Source organism: Artemia franciscana, chromosome 2 (genome assembly GCF_032884065.1).
Source record: "Artemia franciscana chromosome 2, ASM3288406v1, whole genome shotgun sequence".
NCBI lineage: Eukaryota > Metazoa > Arthropoda > Branchiopoda > Anostraca > Artemiidae > Artemia > Artemia franciscana.
Window position 1 is genome coordinate 27460482 of NC_088864.1, and position 24242 is coordinate 27484723.

Genomic DNA, 24242 nt, shown 5'->3' on the forward strand with positions numbered 1-24242 from the left:
AATCTGCAGACAAGTGGAAAAATTAAGTTAAGTTTAACTGAAAGGCTTAAGTGAGACAGTAGTTGTTCACAAAATTAGGCCTGAACAACAAACTTCGACTAAAAAAAGATTAGCGCAGAAAAACACATCATTTTCTTTTATCAAACAGTTCGTGGTAACGAACTGTAGTAAGGAGCGACCCGGCTCAATAGTAACCAAAACTATAAAAGATTGAATTTTGATATCAATAGCTACATCAAAAGAATCGCATTTTAATGCTGATTTTAAATATATAAGTTTCATCAAGTTTAGTCTTACCCATCAAAAGTTACGAGCCAGAGAAAATTTGCCTTATTTAGGAAAATAGGGAAACACCCCCTAAACGTCGTAGAATCTTAACGAAAATGACACCATCAGATTCAGCGTATCAGAGAACCATACTGTAGAAGTTTCAAGCTCCTATCTACAAAAATGTGGAATTTTGTATTTTTTGCCAGAAGACAAATCACGGGTGCGTGTTTATTTATTTATTTTTATTTTTTTTTTTCCCAGGGGTCATCGTATCGACCAAGTGGTCCTAGAATGTCGCAAGAGGGCTCATTCTAACGGAAATTAAAAATTCTAGTGCCTTTTTGAAGTGACCAAAAGAATTGGAGGGCATCTAGGCCCCCTCCCACGCTCATTTTTTCCCAAAGTCAACGGATCAAAATTTTGAGATAGCCGTTTTGTTCAGCATAGTCGAAAACCATAATAACTATGTCTTTGGGGATGACTTACTCCCCCACAATCCCTGGGGGAGGGGCTGCAAGTTACAAACTTTGACCAGTGTTTACATACAGTAATGGTTATTGGGAAGTGTACTGACGTTTTCCGGGGGATTTTATTTTGTTTGGGGGTGGGGCTGAGGAGAGGGGGCTATGTTGGAGGATCTTTCCTTGGAGTAATCTGTCATGGGGGAAGAAAAATTCAATGAAAAGGGCGCAGGATTCTCTATTACGCATATGAGGGGTTCTAAAAATACTTTAGCATAAAGAGCGAGGTATTTAGGAGGAGATAAATACCTTGCTCTTTATGCTAAAGTATTTTTAGTAATTTCAACTATTTATTCTACGGCCTTTCTGATTCAGGGGTCATTCTTAAAGAATTGGGACAAAACTTACGATTTAGTGTAAAGAGCGAGGTATTAACGAGGGTACAAACCCCCTCGTATACATAATAAAAATATAAGGTTATGAAAGTTTGTTACGTAAGTTAATTCTTAAGTTACGTATATTTTTCACTAATAAAAACGTTCGTTAAAAATTAAAAGTTCTAGTTGCTTTTTTAAGTAACCGAAAAATTGGAGGGCAACTAGGCCTCCTTCTCCACCCCTTATTTCTCAAAATCCTCTGATCAAAACTAAGAGAAAGCCATTTAGCCAAAAAAAGAATTAATATACAAATTTTATTTTAATAATTTATGTGCGGAGAGCCAAAACCAAACATGCATTAATTCAAAAACGTTCAGAAATTAAATAAAAAAAACTAATTTTTTTAGCTGAAAGTAAGGAGCGACATTAAAACTTAAAACGAACAGAAATTACTCCGTATATGAAATGGGTTGTCCCCTCCGCAATCCCTCGCTCTTTACGCTAAAGTTTGACTTTTTGCCACAATTCTACTTTTTAAAACAATTAAAAGCTTTAGCGTAAAGAGCGAGGGATTGCGGACGGGACAACCCATTTCATATACGGAGTAATTTCTGTTCGTTTTAAGTTTTAATGTCGCCCCTTACTTTCAGCTAAAAAAAATTATTTTTTTTATTTAATATACTCTAAAAATTGAGGAAAACCGCATGATGAAAACCACACGAAGCAGGGTTGCCACCAGGTGAAAAAAATAGCTAGATTCTTGAAAAATATACCACTAAATGAGCAAAAAAATCACTAGAATCTTCAGAATATCACTAACTTAGCAACAAAATCAGTAAAATTATAATTAACTGCTTCAAAAGACAACATGCTTTTGCATACAAAAACAGCCAATTTTAATAGCTTTTTAGGCTTTTAGCAGAGTTTTATTCATATGATTAACTTGTTTCTTTATTACGTTCAAAACAGGGCACCAATGGGGAGGTGGTGCAATTATCCCCCTATGTTTTGAAAAATACCTTTTAGTACCCTTATAAAAATAATCGGAACATATTCTCGTCTCGCCACCAGGGTTTTCCTTGGCTTGTCTCCCCGATCAGCGAATGTTGGTTTAGCTAGCATTAATTTAGCCGAAATATTTACTATTTCTCTTTATATGTTTGCTTGTCCATTTAAAATCCAATTTTTTCGTATATATTTGGAAACCATTTTATTTTTGCCCAAGTTGAACCAGTATAATTATTGAATAATAGCCAAGGTTTTGAAAAATGTCAAAGAAATTGATGAGAAAATAAATTATATATCTTTACCTTTGTGTCTCAATTTTATCTCGTAAGAATTAATAAACAAAATATTAAAGCTGCTTTCAAACCCAAAATAATTTTAAAATCTTTAGTAAATTGAGGCAAAGATGTAATTCCAAAAAAATAAAATAAAAAGTAGTGCAAATAGAATACTTTGTTCTTGTGGAAAATACTATGTTGGCAAAATCCAGCAAAATTTAGAAAATAAAATCCAACAGCACAAAATTGCAATACATTATTCCTTAAAGTACTTCCGATTCAGCAGACGTGGACGTCTTTTTGATCTTCCGAACCATTATGTTATGTTTGATCAAGCAAAATTTGTTGAAAATTGTGTCGGGGTATTACAGAGTCAGGGTGAAATTATAGAAATTAAATAAAACAAATTACGTAAAAAAGGAGTAAGTATAGATAGAGACGAATATGAATAGCGATTAAGTTCAATTTGTAACAGTCTAATAAAAAACAGGCTAAAACTTCGTATAATTTTAGTATATAAGGAGGTTCAAAAAGTTGGCAGATTCAGCCTCATATAAGTATGACTTTAAAGAGTAAGATAAAGTAAACTTTGAAAAAGTAAATAAGCTTGTTTAGCAGCGCTGATTATTCATTAAATTTATCATACACAATAGTTTATAGATCTGTAGTTTCTTTTTCATGAATTTAACCTAGGGGATACGTAAGATTTTTGAATGAAATACTCTTTTATTTTACTCGAGTCCCATATCAGAAGATTAACTCATACATGCATATACAATAGTATGTAACATACATCTTGGCGTGTACCTTATTTATTGTTGCGTGATTGGATTTTGTGTAAATTTGAATTTCCTTTCGTCATTCTTTTTGTTTTTTAGTATAGTGTTTGTGTGTTTCTTTAGTTTTTTTTTTAATGCTTTATTTAAACTATATTTTTTCCGACGTTCATTAAGGCTTCCATATGTGAAGCCAAACTATTTGGACCTTTATTATTATCAAACAGTTCGTGGTAACGAACTGTAGTAAGGAGCGACCCGGCTCAATAGAAACCAAAACTCTAAAAAATGGAATTTTGATACCATAGCTACATCAAAAGAATCGCATTTTAATGCTGATTTTAAATATAGCTCCTATCTACAAAAATGTGGAATTTTGTATTTTTTGCCAGAAGGCAGATCACGGATGCGTGTTTATTTGTTTTTTTGTTTTTGTTTTTTTTTCCAGGGGTGATCGTATCAACCCAGTTGTCCTAGAATGTAGCGAGAGGGCTCATTCTAACAGAAATGAAAAGTTCTAGTTCCCTTTTTAAGTGACCAAAAAATTTGGAGGGCACCTAGGCCCCCTCCCACGCTAATTATTTTCCCAAATTCAACGGATCAAAATTCTGAGATAGCCATTTTATTCAGCGTAGTCGAAAAACCTTATAACTATGTCTTTGGAGACGACTTACTCCTCGACAGTCCCCGTGGGGGGGGGGCTACAAGTTACAAACTTTGACCAGTGCTTACATATAGTAATGGTTACTGGGAAGTGTACAGGCGTTTTCAGGAGGATTTTTTTGGTTGGGGGGAGAGGTTAAGAAGATGGGGATATACTGGAGGAACTTTTCATCGAGGAATTTGTTATGGGGGAAGAAAATTTCCATGAAGGGAGCGCAGGATTTACTAGCATTATTAAAAAAAAACAATGAAAAAATAAATGAAAAAGTATTTTTTCAGCTGGAAGTAAGGAGCAGCATTAAAACTTAAAAAGACAGAAGTTATTACCCATATGAGGGGCTCACCTCCTCCTAATACCTCGCACTTTACGCTAAAGTATTTTTAGTAATGTCAACTATTTATTCTAGGGCTTTTGTGATTCAGGGGTCATTCTTAATAAATTGGGACAAAATTTAAGATTTAGTGTAAATAGAGAGGTACTGACGAGGGGGCGAACCCTCTCATATGTGTAATAAAAACATGAGAATAAAAAAACCTTTACGTAAGCTAATTTATAAGTTACGTATATCTTTTACTAATAAAAAGATTCGTAAAAAATTAAAAGTTCTAGTTGCCTTTTTAATTAACCAAAAAATTGGAGGGCAACTAGGCTTCCTCCCCCGCTCTTTTTTTCTCAAATAATTCGATCAAAATTATGAGAAAGCCATTTAGCCAAAAAAAAAAAAAAATGCAAATTTCGTTTTAATTATTCCTCTGCGGAGAGCCAAAATCAAAACATGCATTGATTCAAAAACGTTCAGAAATTAAATAAAAAATACAAGTTTTTTCAACTGAAAGTAAGGAGGGACATTAAAACTTAAAACGAATAGAAATTACTTCGTATATGAAAGGGGCTGCTTCCTCATCAACGCCCCACTCTTTACGCTAAAGTTTTTTACTGTTTTAAAAAGAAGAGTTGAGAGGAAGAGTCAAACTTTAGCGTAAAGAGCGGAGCGTTGATGAGGAAGCAGCCCCTTTCATATACGAAGTAATTTCTGTTCGATTTAAGTTTTAATGTCGCTCCATACTTTCAGTTGAAAAAACTTGTTTTTTTAATTTAATCAAACAGTTTGTGGTAACGAACTGTAGTAAGGAGCGACCCGGCTCAATAGTAACCAAAACTCTAAAAAATTGAATTTGGATATCAATAGCTACATCAAAAGAATCGCATTTTAATGCTGATTTTAAATATATATAAGTTTCATCACGTTTAGTCTTACCCATCAAAAGTTACGAGCCTGAGAAAATTTGCCTTATTTAGGAAAATAGGGGGAAACACCCCCTAAAAGTCGTAGGATCTTAGCAAAAATGACACCATCAGATTCAGCGTATCAGAAAACCCTACTATAAAAGTTTCAAGCTCCTATCTACAAAAATGTGGAATTTTGTATTTTTTGCCAGAAGACAAATCACGGGTGCGTGTTTATTTGTTGTTTTTTTTGTTTTTTTTTTTCCCAGGGGTCATCGTATCGACCAAGTGGTCCTAGAATGTCGCAAGAGGGCTCATTCTAACGGAAATGAAAAGTTCTAGTGCCCTTTTTAAGTGACCAAAAAAAATTGGAGGACATCTAGGCCCCCTCCCACGCTCATTTTTTTTTTCCAAAGTCAACGGATCAAAATTTTGAGATAGCCATTTTGTTCAGCATAGTCGAAAACCATAATAACTATGTCTTTGGGGATGACTTACTCCCCCACAATCCCTGGGGGAGGGGCTGACAGTTACAAACTTTGACCAGTGTTTACATATAGTAATGGTTATTGGGAAGTGTACATACGTATTCAGGGGGATTTTATTTTGTTTGGGGGTGGGGCTGAGGAGAGGGGGCTATGTTGGAGGATCTTTCCTTGGAGGAATCTGTCATGGGGGAAGAAAAATTCAATGAAAAGGGCGCAGGATTCTCTAGCATTACTATAAGAAAACAATGAAAAATAAACATGAAAACGTTTTTTCAAATGAAAGGAAGAAGTAGCATTGAAACTTAAAACGAACATAGATTATTACGCATATGAGGGGTTGTAAAAATACTTTAGCATAAAGAGCGAGGTATTTAGGAGGAGATAAATACCTTGCTCTTTATGCTAAAGTATTTTTAGTAATTTCAACTATTTATTCTACGGCCTTTCTGATTCAGGGGTCATTCTTAAAGAATTGGGACAAAACTTACGATTTAGTGTAAAGAACAAGGTATTAACGAGGGTACAAACCCCCTCATATACATAATAAAAATTAAAGAATATAAAAGTTTGTTACGTAAGTTAATTCTAAAGGTACGTATATTTTTTGCTAATAAAAAAATTCGTTAAAATTAAAATTAATAGTTGCCTTTTTATGTAACCGAAAAATTGCATGGCAACTAGGCCTCCTTCCCCATCCCATATTTCTCAAAATCGTATGATCAAAACTAAGAGAAAGCCATTTAGCCAAAAAAGGAATTAATATGCAAATTTCATTTGAATAGTTTTCGTGTGGAGAGTCAAAATCAAACATGCATTAATTCAAAAACGTTCAGAAATTATATAAAAAAACTAGTTTTTTAAACTGAAAGTAAGGAGCGACATTAAAACTTAAAACGAACAGAAATTACTCCATATATGAAATGGATTGTCCCCTCCGCAATCCCTCGCTCTTTACGCTAAAGCTTTTAATTGTTTTAAAAAGCAGAATTGTGGCAAAGAGTCAAACTTTAGCGTAAAGAGCGAGGGATTGCGGAGGGGACAATCCATTTCATATACGGAGTAATTTCTGTTCGTTTTAAGTTTTAATGTCGCTCCTTACTTTCAGTTAAAAAACTAGTTTTTTTATGTAATTTTGTATCAAAAACGTCTTTTAACTGTCTTAACAAAATTGTACCCGTTATTGGTAGATTTCCGTTCCAATTCAACATAGAAATGATGTTAACATAAAGACAGACTGAGGAAAGGGATTTTCTCAACTAAGAAAAGGAAAAAATTTGACAATGGTTCTAGCCCAAGTTTATAATATGTTAACGACTAAATTTCATAGCTTTAACTGAACTTACATAAGGATATTGCCAATGAAGTAAAATGACAAAAAATGATCAATTTTGACTAATACAAATAAGTTATGCAATACCACTTTATGCAAATCGGTGCGTACAAACCATCGGTGCGTTTTGTCAACCCAGTCTCTCTCAAATTTGATCTGCTATGGTTTCTGATACAGAACAAAGAGAATAGTCTTGGGTTTTCATTGGCTGTCAGTCTGGCACGTACGCAGGGGGGGCCTTCGGGCCTGCCCCCCCCCCCGAAATTTTTTGAAATGTTTAATTTCCCCATGGTTTCTTGGGATTTCTGGCAAAAGTAGGACATTTGTTAAGAATCTAGACACAGGTGTGAAGCCCTTTTTTTGGATGTTACAGCATGCAATTATCCGGTCAAGTCATTGCCCAATTATTAACTCATTTTCGGTCTAACTTTTTACCCTCTTTGAAGTAATTAGCGATTGTACTGTTATCTTTTTTTCGTATAAAGAGATTTTGCTTTCCACAGCAAAATAGAATTATCCTTGATATTAGGGTGTTTATCCCCCCTTTTCAGGATAAAATACAGCTTTCAATGGATCAATTTTGGAAACTATCATTTTTCATTAAAATCGACGTTTTCGCAACAGAAGAACTACCCCCCACAGCACCCATATTGCACTGTTGACCCTAAAATATAAATTTCAGTGGGCTATAATAGATTAATCACTGGTTCTGAATCGCTATGAACATAACCTGAGCCTAAGACGTACTTTTGAGGCTTCAGTCTCCCCCCCCCCATCCGCTACAATACTACAGGTTAAAGTTAATCTGTATTTTCTGATGTATATGCTTTTTGCATTTATTTAGCTACTAAATAAAAAAGGTGCTTCTTTATATCTACTGTTTCGAAAGTTTTGCCCCCCCCAAAAAAAATTCCTGTGTACGTGCCTGCTGTCAGTAAAGTTTTCATTAGAGCCTCTCTTTTGCTTTCAATAATTAGCTTCCTGGAAGATTTATTCACTTGGATTTACGCTTCACGTACTATATAATAAGAAAGCACTAGATTTGGGGGAAAATCACTAGTTTTACATGTAAAATCCCTAGCCAAAAAACACTAGACAATAAGAAAATCACTAGAAATAGTGGCTTTTGCTTTCAATAATTAGCTTCCTGGAAGATTTATTCACTTGGATTTACGCTTCACGTACTATATAATAAGAAAGCACTACATTTGGGGGAAAATCACTAGTTTTACATGTAAAATCCCTAGCCAAAAAACACTAGACAATAAGAAAATCACTAGAAATAGTGGCAAAAAACTAAAGATGGTAGCCCCGACACGAAGTTATAAGTGAGTATCGGCTATCGGCTGAAGCCCTATCCCTCATTGATTGCTGTGATGTTAAATATGCTAATCTTTGAAAGCTTACGCATGCACTCTTTTTACCCGTCAACTTTTCTTGGCCAAATGTCCTGTGCACGGTTGAGGAAGATTGAGCTTCGTTTGGGTGAACAGGTGAACAGGGGAGAACAGTATGGTGAACATGGTGCTTAATTAGAAAACTCTACTACAAATTCTGATGAATTGTACGCCCATTTACGAATCTTTCGTCAAACAAACATAACAGAGTTATCAAATCTTAAAAAAGTAATTAAAAACTATTAAGCGAAATTCCTGACTCCCACTCCCACCTTTATGATAAATTATCTTTAAAGATGATGGTTCTCCTGTCGTTTTTCTAATGTGAAATAGTGTTTCTGAGACATGCTTGGATCCCTATGTTCATTCCACCTCCCTAAGAATTACAACTAGTCATAAATCTTTCAGGTTTGAAAAGAGTCTTTCTCCTACATTTGATCAAGATATATTTGGAAAATTTTCCCCTGCCAAGTACAACTTCCGCTTGGGAAAATGTCTATAGGGCAAAACTTACCCAGCTTTTCGAACTGCTCCCGTGCAGTTGAATGCTGCAGCAGCAACTTTTTTTGACCTATGAGGGGATATACTCTGTCCATCAGCTGAACCACCTCCATCTTCATCATCACTAATAGCGGTTGTAAGTGACATCCGGTCATCGTCAGATACCTAAAATAGACTGTCATTTAGTGGTATTCCAATTCAATTTTTGAGTCGACCAACTTTTGTAATAAAATTCCGTCAGTATTTTAAGTTCTTACAGAACTTTGCCAACTTCTGTAAGAGTAAGAGCTACAGGTGTACGCAGGGAAAGGGGGGAGCAACTCCCCCAAGATTTTTAATTTTCTCAAATTTCTTAGATTTCACAGTCTAACTATGAGAAAAAATTAACCCCCCCAAAAATTACTGTATCCAGGCCTGATAAGAGCCACCCACTTGCCAAGTCAGTTAGCCCCATTAGAAACACAAAGGATATTTCGCCATGTCCCTAAGCGAATCATGCAGATTTAACATTTTCAAGATTGTATGGAAAAGCGAAAATAATGTTTATATCTTTTCTTGGAGACAGTTGTTGTTCAACGATTTGAATGAGAAGAATCTATTAAACACTTAAAAGTGAGTAGCTGAATAGTGGCTCGAGTTTTGTACACCTTGTCAAACAGTTCGTGGTAACGAACTGTAGTAAGGAGCGACCCGGCTCAATAATAACCAAAACTCTAAAAAATGGAATTTTGATACCAATAGCTACATCAAAAGAATCGCATTTTAATGCTGGTTTTAAATATATAAGTTTCATTAAGTTTAGTCTTACCCATCAAAAGTTACGAGCCTGAGAAAATTTGAGTTATTTTAGAAAATAGGGGGAAACGCCCCCTAAAAGTCATAGAATCTTAACGAAAATCACACCATCAGATTCAGCGTATCAGAGAACCCTACTGTAGAAGTTTCGAGCTCCTATCTACAAAAATGTGGAATTTTGCATTTTTTGCCAGAAGGCAGATCACGGATGCGTGTTTATTTGTTTTTTTGTTTTTTGTTTTTTTTTCCCAGGGGTGATCGTATCGACCCAGTTGTCCTAGAATGTTGCAAGAGGGCTCATTCTAACGGAAATGAAAAGTTCTAGTGCCCTTTTTAAGTGACCAAAAAAATTGGAGGGCACCTAGGCCCCCTCCCACGCTAATTATTTTCCCAAAGTCAACGGATCAAAATTCTGAGATAGCCATTTTATTCAGCGTAGTCGAAAAACCTTATAACTATGTCTTTGGGGAGGACTTACTCCCCCACAGTCCCCGTGGGAGGGGCAACAAGTTACAAACTTTGACCTGTGCTTACATATAGTAATGGTTATTGGGAAGTATACAGGCGTTTTCAAGAGGATTTTTTTGGTTTGGGGGAGGGGTTGAGAAGAGGGGGATGTGCTGGGGGAACTTTCCTTCGAGAATTTGTAATGGGAGAAGAAAATTTCCATGAAGGGAGAGCAGGATTTACTAGCATTATTAAAAAAAAACAATTAAAAATAAAAGTGAAAAAGCTTTTTCAGCTGGAAGTAAGGAACAGCAATAAAACTTAAAACAAACAGAAATTATTACCCATATGAGGGGCTCACCTCCTTCTAATACCTCGCTCTTTACGCTAAAGTATTTTCGGTAATTTCAACTACTTATTCTACGGCTTTTGTGATTCAGGGGGTCATTCTTAATGAATTGGGATAAAATTTAAGCTTTAGCATAAAGAGCGAGGTACTGACGATGGGGCGAATCCCCTCATATATGTAATAAAAACATGAGAATACAAAAGTTCTTTACGTAAGCTAATTTATAAGTTACGTAAATCTTTTACCAATAAAAAGATTTGTAAAAAATTAAAAGTTCTAGTTGCCTTTTTAATTAACCAAAAAATCGGGGGGCAACTAGGCTTCGTCCCCCGCTCTTTTTTTCTCAAAATCATTCGATCAAAATTATGAGAAGGCCATTGAGCCAAAAAAAAAATATGCAAATTTCGTTTTGATTATTCCTCTGCGGAGAGCCAAAATCAAAACATGCATTGATTCAAAAACGTTCAGAAATTAATTAAAAAAAACAAGTTTTTTCAACTGATAGTAAGGATTGACATCAAAACTTAAAACGCACAGAAATTACTCCGTATATGAAAAAGGCTGCTTCCTCATCAACGCCCCGCTCTTTACGCTAAAGTTTTTTACTGTTTTAGAAAGAAGAATTGAGAGAAAGAGTCAAACTTTAGCGTAAAGAGCGGGGCGTTGATGAGGAAGCAGCCTTTTTCATATACGGAGTAATTTCTGTGCGTTTTAAGTTTTGATGTCACTCCTTACTATCAGTTGAAAAAACTTGTTTTTTTTAATTAATAATACATAAAAGAACGGTAGATGGTCTTTGAGCTGGACTAGTAAATTTTTCTCCTTTAAAACCAGTCTTCGTTCTTCTTATTAAATAAATATGTCGGTGTGCGTGCAATTCAACCCTTGTTGAACCCAACATAGTTTAACTCAGCCCCGCTTCAACTCAGCACCCACTGAACAACTTCCTTTAACTCAACCACCATATAACTCAACCCCAATTCAATTCTAAGTCTACGTTAGGTTGAATTGGGTTGGAGTTGAATTTAATGGGGGTTGAAATAAATAGGGGAGAGGAAGAATTGAGTAGGGGTTAAATGAGGGCTGTGCTGCATGGAACCGAGTTAAATGAGGGCTGAATTTTATGGGGGTGAAGTTGAATGAGGTTCGAGATGCATGGAGATGAATCAAACAAGGGTTGAGGTGCACTAGGCTAGAGTTGAATGGGATTGCATGGCTAGAATAGTCTCAGGATATATTTACAATTTTAAGTCCTAAGAAAAAAGGTTCTTCAACAAAAATCATGCATACTTGGCATTCTCATTGAAAATAAAATTTTGAAAATGACCGATCGTCCCCCACTGGTCTGCTGAATTTGCATTTTAGCTAAATTACGCTAAAGTTTGACTACCGTTTTCCTGAAAGCATTTTAGAAAGTGAAAAATAGAACCACTTTGTCATTGTTTCATTTAGCAATGGCCTTCTAATGGCAATGTCACTGCAAAGTGTCAAACAAATCGTGGTAAGTAAGGAGCGACCCAGCTCAATAGTCATCAAAACTCTAACAAACGGAATTTTGATACCAATAAATACATGAAACAAATCGGATTTTTATACTGATTTCAAAAATACAAATTTAGTCTTACTCATTAAAAGTTGTGAGTCTGAGAAAATTTGTGTTATTTTCGAAAAAAGGATGAAACAACCGCCTACAAGTCATATATTCTTAATGAAAATCACACCATCAGATTCAGCGTGCCAGAGAACCCTACTGTAGAGGTTTCAAATTCCCATCAGCAAAAATGTGGAACTTCGTATTTTTTCCATAAGAACGATCACGGATGCGTGTTTATTTGTTTATTGTTGTTTTTTCCAGGGATGATCGTATCGACCCAGTGATCCTAGAATATTACAAGAGGGCTCACTCGAACGCAAATTAAAAGTTATATTGCCCATTTTAAGTGAGCGAAAAATTGAAGGGCAACTAAGCCCCCTTCCAAACTCATTTTTTTCCCAAAATCACCCCATTGAAATTTTGAGATAACCATTTTGTTCAACATATTCGAAAAATCTAATAACTATGGCTTTGATGATGACTAAATCCCCCAAAGTCCCCGGGAGAAGGGCCGAAAGCTATGAGCTTCGCCCATAGTTTACATATAGTATTGGTTATTGAGGTTTTTTCCGGTGTTTTTTTTTCTGGCGAGGGGGGCCGGGGTTGCGTGGGAGAATCTTTCCATGGAGGAATTTTTAATGGGAGAAGGGAATTTTCCATGGAGGGCATCCCGGATTTTCCAGCATTATTTAAAAAAAAAATCAGAAATTAAATAATAAAACATGTTTTTCAACTGAAAGTAAGGAGCAAGATTAAAACTTAAAACAAAAAGAAATTATTACGTATATGAGGGGTTTCACCCCTCGTCAATACCTCGCTCTTTACGCAAAAGTTTTTTTTAGTACTTTAAAAGAGCTATTTATTCTAATTAAATGGCCTTTGTGATTCAGGGGTCATTCTTAAAAGAATTGGAACAAAAATCGAACTTTGGCGTAAAGAGCAAGGTATTGACAAGGGGGCGAACCTCCTCATATACATCATAATATCTGTTCGTTTTAAATTTTAATCTTGCTCCTTACTTTCAGCTGAAAAAACTTGTTTCGCTTTTTATTTAATCATACAGTTTGTGGTAACGAACTGTAGTAAGGAGCGCCCCGGCTCAATATTATTTTGCCAGAAGACCGATCACGGGTGCGTTTTGTTTGTTTGTTGTTGGTTTTTCCCCAGGGGTGATCGTATCGATCAAAATGTCCTAGACTGTCGCAAGTGGGCTCATTCTAACGAAAATTATAGGTTCTAGTGTCCTTTTCAAGCGACCAAAAAATTGGAGGGCACCTAGGCCCCCTCCCACGCTCATTTTTTTCCAAAAGTCAACAGATCAAAATTTTGAGATAGCCATTTCGTTCAGCATAGTCAAAAAACATAATAACTATGTCTTTGGAGCTGACTTACTCCCCCACAGTCCCCAGGGGAGGGTCTGCAAGTTACAAGCTTTGACCAGCGTTTACATACAGTAATGGTTATTTTGAAGTGTAGAGATTTTTTCAGGAGGATTTTTTGGTTGGGGGGTTGAGGGGAGGGAGCTACGTGGGACGATCTTCCCTTGAAGGAATTTGTCATAGGAGAAGAGAAATTCCATGAAGGGGGCTCAGGATTTTCTAGCATTATTTTTAAAAAAACAATGAAAAAAAAAATATGAAAAAGTTTTTTCCACTGAAAGTAAGGACCAGCATTAAAACTTAAAACGAACAGAGATTATTACGCATATGGGGGGTTCATCTCTTCCTAAATACCTCGCTCTTTACGCTAAAGTATTTTTAGTAATTTAAACTATTTATTCTACAGTTTTTGTGATTCAGGGTCAATCTTAAAGAATTGGGACAAAATTGAAGCTTTAGTGTAAAGAGCGAGGTATTAACGAGGGAGCAAACCTCCTCATATACATAATAAAAATATACGAATATAGAAGTTCGTTACGTAAGTTACGAATATTTTTTACTAATAAAAAAGTTCGATAAAAATTAAAATTCTAGTTGCCTTCTTAAGTAACCAAAAATTGGAGGGCAACTAGGCCTCCTCCCCGACCCTTTTTCTCAAAATTCTCTGATCAAAACTAAGAGAAAGCCACTTAGCAAAAAAATTAATACGCAAATTTCATTTAAATTATTCATTTGCCGAGATCCAAAATCAAACATGTATTAGTTCAAAAATGTTCAGAAATTAAATAAAAAAAACAAATTTTTTTTTTTAACTGAAAGTAAGGAGCGACATTAAAACTGAAAACGAACAGAAATTACTCCTTTCTGAACGTCCCGCTCTTTACGCTAAAGCTATTTACTGTTTTATAAAGTAGAATTGAGAGAAAGAGTCAAACTTTAGCGTAAAGACGCGGGACGTTGAGGAGGGAAACAGCCCCTTTCATACACGGAGTAATTTCTGTTCGTTTTAAGTTTTAATGTCACTCCTTACTTTCAGTTAAAAAAAACTTTTTTTTATTTAATCCCTACAAGGAATGTATTTGGAACTGAAAGTTTTTGTGTTCAAATTACAATAAAAAAAATCGTTGCAGTTTATGACATTGCTTCTATGTTACATCATTCATTCTCGAAGCATTGAGAAATAGGGCCAAATTTTAGCGTGGAAAGTAGGGGCCAAGGGTTAGCAGTTCCCACGTACATAACAAAATTCTTGTTCATTTAAAAGTACCACTTTTTCTTTTCATTTGAAAAACTTATTTATTCCATTTTATTTCTGCTCGTTTCTAATTTATATTCAGCGTAATCCTGAATACGAGACATAGGGCTAAAATCGCGCTCAAACATTTGCTCTTTAAGGTTAAGTTTAACTTTTACAAAGCAACGCTTCAAATATAATAAACATCTATCATAAAGTTTAATCTTAACGGAACTGATCCAGGTAGAGTGCTTTAAATGCTGGTCATCATTCTTAGAGAGATGTTCAACGGGTAAATATTATTAATATAAGGACCTCCCTCCTTTTTCTTATAAAGACCCGTCACCTATTGTGCGTAGTATGACTGCATCTTCTTCTTTTTAACCTTCTATTAAGATCCTTCAATCAATCTTCAAATATTTTATCTTTACCTAGGGTACAATTTTTCTTAAAAGGGATTGACTTTTATCGTCGCGGAAAATATCAGGGGTGAATCAATAATTTAATTTATAGGGGAAAAAGGAACCTATAATCAATTACCCAAAGGAAATATAGAAATTGTGATGAGAAAGTTCAAATCGAAACCACTCAGCCATGAAATGAAACTGGGACGACACTGACGTCATAACATTAATACTGCGAAACGGTAACCTATAATATTTGCCGGATAATCTAACCATGACAATGGAAGCGTTTGAAAGACAGATAGATAAATTTTGTACAAATATATTTTGATTTGCAAAAAAAAGTAAAAATGATAACAGTAAAAACTGAGAAGCCTTTGAGAAATTAAAAAAAATTATAAAAGAAATTACAGAACGTTGGGATGGCCTGGTCCGTCTTGAGGGGTCGCACAGGAAAGTCATTAAGTGAATTAGTTTAACTGTTATTTCGAGGGGCTATTTTTTTTGCAAAATGTTCGTTTTTAAGTACTTTGATTTGTTCTTTTTGTAGGTGACAGCAAAATATAGCTCTTTGGGAGATACTTATATCAACTTTTCTGATTTTCTGACATAACTAAAGAGTGAAGTTAAAGCTTAAAAAGAAGCTTATGTCTGCAAAACTGGTTGAAATAACTACCGATATTTTCCTGAGTGTGAAGGATTCTGAAAAACTAGCGCTTCACTGAAAACACATAACTGAGGCAACGAAGCAGGATTATGAGCAGAAAAGTCCTTAAGTAGTATTCACAAAATATATTTTAAATTTACAAGGCTCTGAATAGTCTTTCACAAGCCGTGAAATCAATAGCTTTTAGCATGCAATTTTTGATTTTTGAAACAAAATCAAACAAACTCATCACGAGTCAATTCGTTTGAACCATCACAAGTCAGTCACAAGTCAGTTCAATTGAACCAGCTTTGCATATGTTTGCATAAACTATGAAGCTATAATTTGGATCAAAGTTCCAACTTCGCTCTTTAATTTGTGCAGAAAAAAAAATACAGTTTTACAAAATCAGGTTAGTTTGTTTTTAGTTTTCAAAAATATATATAATAAGCCTTAAAAAAATATCTTCTTCTAACTTAGGCGAAAAAAACTAAAGATGTCAAAATGAGTTTTTCTTAGAATAGTGCATTACAATTAGGTTGACTTTGTACAACTTTTAAACTTATCCCAAAAAACTGCAATTCTGTCAGACTAGGAGTCCAAGAGCTTTATTATCGTCTATATCTTGTGGAGTTGTAGATAAAAACACGATTATTGATAGTTTTTTTTTTAATTAAAAACACAAATTTTTTTAACTGCAAGTAAGGAGCGACATTAAAACTTAAAATGAGCAGAAATTACTCTGTATATGAAAGGGGTTGTCCCCTCCTCCACGCCTCGCTCTTTACGGTAAAGTTTGACTCTTTGTCACAACTCGACTTTCTAAAACAATAAAAAAAAACTTCTACAAAGGGGTTCTCTGATACGCTGAATGCGATGGTGTGATTTTTGTTAAGATTCTATGACTTTTAGGGGATGTTTCCGCCTATTTTCCAAAATAAGGCAAATTTTCTCAGACCCGTATCTTTTGATGGGTAAAACTAAATTTGATGTAACTTATATATTTAAAATGAGCATAAAAATACAATTATTTTCATGTATCTATTAGTATCAAAAAGACGTGCTTGCATGTCTTTTTCGTAATCCCCAAAATATGTTTTTTGAATTTGCTTTTAATGTAAAGATAAACGTAAATAGAATGTATCCTTATTCCTGAAAAAGTTTTCTCCCAAGGCTCACTTTTTTGTCTTCACTAACTAAGGGGACTGGGAGAGGGGGCATTCACGAGGAAGATTTAAAGCATCCGTTTAAAGATTTTGGACATGGAGACGTCAATGGTATACGACATGAAAAGTATCATCGGTGGTGCGTTACCACGTGATGCGTTACCACGGTGGTGCGTTACCATCGGTGGTGGTGTTACGTTACCACGTGATGGAGTTGTCAAGAAAAGTCTGTACTAAGCATATAGAAAAAGGTATTAGCTTAAAATTAGCTCTTAGACAGCTTTCGACGATGTTTTGGCCACCACTATTGCTGAAGAAATAGAAAGAATAAGAAAAAGAGACATATCACCGCTTCAAGCTCTTTTTTGAAAATTCAAAAAAAAAAGTTTGCGTAATTAGCTTTTAGTGTTAGCCAATACTAGTACTAATACTAACAACTCACGGCCACGCCAAAGCATCTGAAGTCAAAAAGACTACACACGTTCCTCTTCCACCCCATTCTACTCAAAGCTTCACATTTAATAATTTCCCATGACGTTCAATTTTCCTTTAAATCCTTCCTTACGGCATCTCACCGCCCAATTCAGAGCCGACTGGCTTTTCGTTTGGGCCCAGATGAATGGCCAAAAACTTCAGTTATCTATCCTCCTTCATTTGGAAAATGTGCCCTAGCCATCCCAACCTTCTTTCATAGTATCCCTTAGAAGTAAGATCGAATAATATTTTTCGTACAGCATGTTGTTTGAAATACGGTCAGTCAAAGGGGTATCAAATCTAATCTTCAAATCTAATCATCAAAGGGGTATAATAATCTAATCTTGGTAAAGGCTAATCTTTCTATTTTTCGAAATATTTTTCAACTGTGAAAGAACAGCCTAGGCCTTGACTAATTTTCTTTCTTCAGCTTCACTGCATCCACCATCTTTACTAGTAATTAAATAAAAAAACGAGTTTTTTCAACTGAAAGTAAGGAGCGACATTAAAACTTAAAACGAACAGAAATTACTTCGTATATGAAAGGGGCTGCTTCCTCATCAACGCCCCGCTCTTTACGCTATAGTTTGACTCTTTCTCTCAACTATTCTTTTTAAAAGTGTAAAAAAACTTTAGCGTAAAGAGCGGGGCGTTGATGAGGAAGCAGCCCCTTTCATATACGAAGTAATTTCTGTTCGTTTTAAGTTTTAATGTCGCTCCTTACTTTCAGTTGAAAAAACTTGTTTTTTTTTATTTAATTTCTGAACGTTTTTGAATCAATGCTTGTTTTGATTTTGGCTCCCCACAGAGAAATAATTAAAACGAAATTTGCATATTTTTTTTTTTTTTTGGCTAAATAGCTTTCTCATAATTTTGATCGAATGATTTTGAGAAAAAAGAGCGGGGGAGGAAGCCTAGTTGCCCTCCAATTTTTTGGTTAATAAAAAAGGCAACTAGAACTTCTAATTTTTTACGAATCTTTTTATTAGTAAAAGATATACGTAACTTATAAACTAGCTTACGTAAAGAATTTTTTATTCTCATGTTTTTATTACACATATGAGAGGGTTCGCCCCCTCGTCAGTACCTCTCTCTTTACACTAAATCTTAAATTTTGGCCCAATTCATTAAGAATGACCCCTGAATCACAAAAGCCGTAGAATAAATAGTTGACATTACTAAAAATACTTTAGCGTAAAGAGCGAGGTATTAGGAGGAGGTGAGCCCCTCATATGGGTAATAATTTCTGTTCGTTTTAAGTTTTAATGCTGCTCCTTACTTCCAGCTGAAAAAAACTTTTTCATATTTATTTTTTCATTGTTTTTTTTTTAAATAATGCTAGTAAATCCTGCGCTCCCTTCAGGGAAATTTTCTTCCCCCATGACAAATTCCTCGATGGAAAGTTTCCCCAGTATATCCCCCTCTCTTCAACCCCTCCCCCAGCCAAAAATCCTCCTGAAAACACCTGTACACTTCCCAATAACCATTACTATATGTAAGCACTGGTAAAAGTGTGTAACTTGTAGCCCCTCCCACGGGGACTGTGGAGGAGTAAGTCGTCCCCAAAGACATATTTATAAGGTTTTTCGACTACGCTGAATAAAATGGCTATCTAAGAATTTTGATCCGTTGACTTTGGGAAAATAATTAGCGTGGGAGGGGGCCTAGGTGCCCTCCAATTTTTTTGGTCACTTAAAAAGGGCACTAGAACTTTTCATTTCCGTTAGAATGAGCCCTCTCGCAACATTCTAGGACAACTGGGTCGATACGATCACCCCTGGGAAAAAGAAAAAAGAAGAAGAAGAAAAAAAAAACAAAAACAAATAAACACGCATCCGTGATCTGCCTTCTGGCAAAAATACAAAATTCCACATTTTTGTAGATAGGAGCTTGAAACTTCTACAGTAGGGTTCTCTGATACTCTGAATCTGATGATGTGATTTTCGTTAAGATTCTATGACTTTTAGGGGGTGTTTCCCCCTATTTTCTAAAATAACACAAATTTTCTCAGGCTCGTAACTTTTGGTGCGTAAGACTAAAGTTGATGAAACTTATATATTTAAAATCAGCATTAAAATGCAATTCTTTTGATGTAGCTATTGGTATCAAAATTCCATTTTTTAGAGTTTTGGTTTCTATTGAGCCGGGTCGCTCCTTACTACAGTTCGTTACCACGAACTGTTTGATACTACACAGTCAAGTACAGCTATCGATTTATCGCTTTTTTTGTTACCTAACATCACCTCAGTTTATTCCTATTCTTAGCTAGTTGGTTTCCTCAACATTAATTTTCAAACTTATTCTTGAACCCTGAATTCTAAAAACTCCATAAATTCATTCATGCTAAAAAAAAAATTCGTTCATTAGAACCAAGTCCATTAAAATAATCAATATGGACGGAGATAAAAAGAAACGAGATTGCTGAACTAATGATCCAAAACCAAAGCCTAAGTTCGTACCTCATTAACTTCGTACACTCATACCACACCTAACTTAGACCATCATTTCGTACCTTAACCGCAGCAATACTGTTCTTGTGCATACCACTAATCACTTTAGTGTACTGAGCTGGTATACCACACAAAGATAGGACATTCACCATAGTTTTCCAAAAGGCTTAATCAAATGTCTGTTCCTTATATGTAAGACTGACGACTAAAGGCGTGTGATGATTTAACCGCTTCTGTTATCAATCTTAGAGTGAAAATTACCTTCCTAAGACCACATTATACTCCTCTTAAAACTTCATCTACAGCATCTCTTAGTCTAAGAAGTATTATCTTGCTGAGTAATATGCTTCTTACAAAAAACAAGCTGACGCCTCAATTTCCTTTTTACTGTTATTTTTTTATTATTACAGGCTTCCCAACTCCATCAAAAGTGATGGTATGCCACTAGTCCTAGTAATTACCTTGTTTTTTACTTATGTGGTATTTATTATACCGTCTCTTGATCGCCTTAAGAGATGGATTTTTCGGGATTGAGTTTGCTGGGAGGCCATTCCATGTGCCGACGGATCGTTGGGCGAAACTGGTATTCAGGTATTCCTGGAGGGTTGTACCCTCCGCAAGGCAGTCTTGCCAAGTTATACCCTTGATCAGACAGTCCTGCCGAGTTGTACTTTGGCGAGTTGATCGCAAAGGCATCTTCCAGATCCTTGACAATTTTATCCATGGCTTCCACTTCATGCCTTCTTAATTCATACCTTAACGTCTTCTTTACTTTCCTCTTATTTTCATACGACATACTTCTTGCACAAATCCCTATTATTTTTACCATGCTTAAAGTGTTACCGCCAGTATTTCTCGGTAGGTTTCTAACATTCCTCCTGAAATCACCTACCACAAACTATCTTCTCAAATTTGTTCCATCCATCTTCTACACTTTCAAATTTTAAACTCTCAGTTTCATGACTGGTATTCAGGTATTCCTGGAGGGTTGTACCCCCCGCAAGGCAGTCTTGCCGAGTTATACCCTTGACCAGACAGTCCTGCCGAGTTGTACTTTGGCGAGTTGATCGCAAAGGTATCTTCCATATCCTCGACAATTTTATCCACGGCTTCCACTTCATGCCTTCTTAATTCATACCTTAACGTCTTCTTTACTTTCCTCTTATTTTCATACGACATACTTCTTGCACAAATCCCTATTATTTTTACCATGCTTAAAGTGTTACCGCCAGTATTTCTTGGTAGGTTTCTAACATTCCTCCTGAAATCACCTACCACAAACTATCTTCTCAAATTTGTTCCATCCATCTTCTACACTTTCAAATTTTAAACTCTCAGTTTCATGACTGGTATTCAGGTATTCCTGAAGGGTTGTACCCTCCACAAGGCAGTCCTGCCGAGTTATACCCTTGACCAGACAGTCCTGCCGAGTTGTACTTTGGCGAGTTGATCGCAAAGGCATCTTCCAGATCCTCGACAATTTTATCCATGGCTTCCACTTCATGCCTTCTTAATTCATACCTTAGCGTCTTCTTTACTTTCCTCTTATTTTCATACGACATACTTCTTGCACAAATCCCTATTATTTTTACCATACTTAAAGTGTTACCGCCAGTATTTCTTGGTAGGTTTCTAACATTCCTCCTGAAATCACCTACCACAAACTATCTTCTCAAATTTGTTCCTTCCATCTTCTACACTTTCAAATTTAAAACTCTCAGTTTCATACTCAACTGACCATAGAAAGTTTCTCTCAAGTGATTTTACCAACGTCAAAACTCCTCAGGCAGTACTAATCCTTTCTAAATTTCATCTTCAGATTAACTCTAGACACAACTAGATTGTGATCTTTACTTTTAACATCAATAACTGCACTCCTACAAAACCGTACGTCTTATATCAATCAAGCCAATCTCGAATTTACATCAACATAATCAATAAGGTTGGTTTTCTTGCCATTATGTGCTTACCATATTAACTTAAGGCCATTTTATGATCAAATACCGTATTAGTTGTTAACTAGATTATTATACTACAAAACTGGAAAAGCCAATAAGCTTTGGTATTTCCCTTCCAAACGGAAAATTTGCCTAGACTAGGGTACCATTCATTCCCATTTCTGATAGCTTGGGCATTAAAATCACCGTGGATGCAGCGGTAGCTGCAATCTAGTAAAGGACAAAGCTCGGCCAGTTTTAACTTAAAATTAATTATTGTGAAATCGCCATGTCCGAAATCTGATCCATGAAACTTACAGTCTCATGGCTTAAACAACAAGGAAAATTACGTTTTTTTGCATGGGAAGCACACTGATATGTCCTCTTTTTTCTCTTCCAATAAAAGTACTATATTTCTACTTGGGATCCTGTCTTTCAAACAGTTCGTGGTAATGAACTGTAGTAAGGAGCGACCCGGCTCAATAGTAACCAAAACTCTAAAAAATTGAATTTTGATATCAATAGCTACATCAAAAGAATCTCATTTTAATGCTGATTTTAAATATATAAGTTTCATCAAGTTTAGTCTTACCCATCAAAAGTTACGAGCCTGATAAAATTTGCCTTATTTAAGAAAATAGGGAGAAACACCCCCTAAAAGTCGTAGGATCTTAACGAAAATGACAACATCAGATTCAGCGTATCAGAGAACCCTACTATAGAAGTTTCAAGCTCCTATCTACAAAAATGTGGAATTTTGTATTTTTTGCCAGAAGACAAATCACGGGTGCGTGTTTATTTGTTGTTTTTTTTTCTTTTCCCCAGGGGTCATCGTATCGACCAAGTGGTCCTAGAATGTCGCAAGAGGGCTCATTCTAACGGAAATGAAAACTTCTAGTGCCCTTTTTAAGTGACCAAAAAAATCGGAGGGCATCTAGGCCCACTCCCACGCTCATTTTTTCCCAAAGTCAACGGATCAAAATTTTGAGATAGCCATTTTGTTCAGCATAGTCGAAAACCATAATAACTATGTCTTTGAGGATGACTAACTCCCCCACAATCCTTGGGGGAGGGGCTGCAAGTTACAAACTTTGACCAGTGTTTACATATAGTAATGGCTATTGGGAAGTGTACAGACGTTTTTAGGGGGATTTTATTTTGTTTGGAGGTGGGGCTGAGGAGAGGGGGCTATGTTGGAGGATCTTTCCTTGGAGGAATCTGTCATGGAGGAAGAAAAATTCAATGAAAAGGGCGCAGGATTCTCTAGCATTACTATAAGAAAACAATGAAAAATAAACATGAAAACGTTTTTTCAAATGAAAGGAAGAAGTAGCATTGAAACTTAAAACGAACAGAGATAATTACGCATATGAGGGGTTCTAAAAATACTTTAGCATAAAGAGCGAGGTATTTAGGAGGAGATAAATACCTTGCTCTTTATGCTAAAGTATTTTTAGTAATTTCAACTATTTATTCTACGGCCTTTCTGACTCAGGGGTCATTCTTAAAGAATTGGGACAAAACTTACGATTTAGTGTAAAGAGCGAGGTATTAACGAGGGTACAAACCCCCTCGTATACATAATAAAAATATAAGGTTATGAAAGTTTGTTACGTAAGTTAATTCTTAAGTTACGTGTAAGTTTGACTCTTTGTCACAACTCTACTTTTTCAAGCAATGAAAAAACTTTAGCGTAAGGAGCGAGGCGTTGCGGAAGGGAAAACCCCTTTCATATACGGAATATTTTCTGTTCGTTTTAAGTTTTAATGTCGCTCCTTACTTGCAGTTAAAAAGAACTTTTTCATATTTATTTTTTCATTGTTCTTTAAAAAATACTAATTACTTTTTTTAAATAGCAATAGTTTTTTTATTTAATTTCCAAACGTTTTTGAATTAATGCATGTTTTGATTTAGGCTCACAGCACATGAATAATTAAAACAAAATTTGTATATATTTTTTTTTTGCTAAATGGTTTTCTCATAGTTTTGATCAGACAATTTTGATTAAAAATGGGATGGGGTAGGAGACCTAGTTGCCCCCCCCCCCCGATTTTCGGTTACTTAAAAATGCAACTAGATTTTTTATTTTTTGTACATAGCCTACGGTTTTGTTAGTAATAAACATACGTATCTTACGAATTAACTTACGTAACGAATATCTATATATTTGTGTATTTTTATTACGTATATGAGAGGTTTTCCCCTAGTCATTACCTCGCTCCTTAAACTAAAGCTTGAATTTTATCCTAAATCTTTAAGAATGACCCCTGAACCACAAAGGCCGCAGAATAAATAATTGAAATTACTAAAAATACTTTGGCGTAGAAAGCAAGGTATTGTGGAGGAGACGAACCCCCTTATATACGTAATATTTTATATTCGTTTTAAATTTTAATGCTACTCATTACTTCCAGGTGAAAAAAGTTTATTTATTTTCTAATTACTTTTTAAATAATGCTAGAAAATCCTACACCCCCTTCATGGAATATCTCTTCCCTCTTGATAAATTCCTCCATGGAAAGATACTCCCACGTAACCCACGACCCACCCCCAACACAACACGGAAAAGTCCTCCTGAAAAAGTCTGCACACT

At 35.5% G+C, this 24242-nt stretch overlaps 1 protein-coding gene across 2 annotated transcripts in view; it reads right to left on the minus strand.

Moving 5' to 3' along the window:
• LOC136039474 (protein still life, isoform SIF type 1-like) overlaps positions 1 to 24242 on the minus strand; it is a 263198-nt gene that overhangs the window by 147923 nt on the left and 91033 nt on the right. For both annotated transcript variants that reach the window (XM_065723265.1, XM_065723255.1), the window contains one exon: positions 8788 to 8939. In XM_065723265.1, the coding sequence (XP_065579337.1) occupies positions 8788 to 8939 (152 nt within the window). The remainder of the gene's footprint in view (positions 1 to 8787; positions 8940 to 24242) is intronic.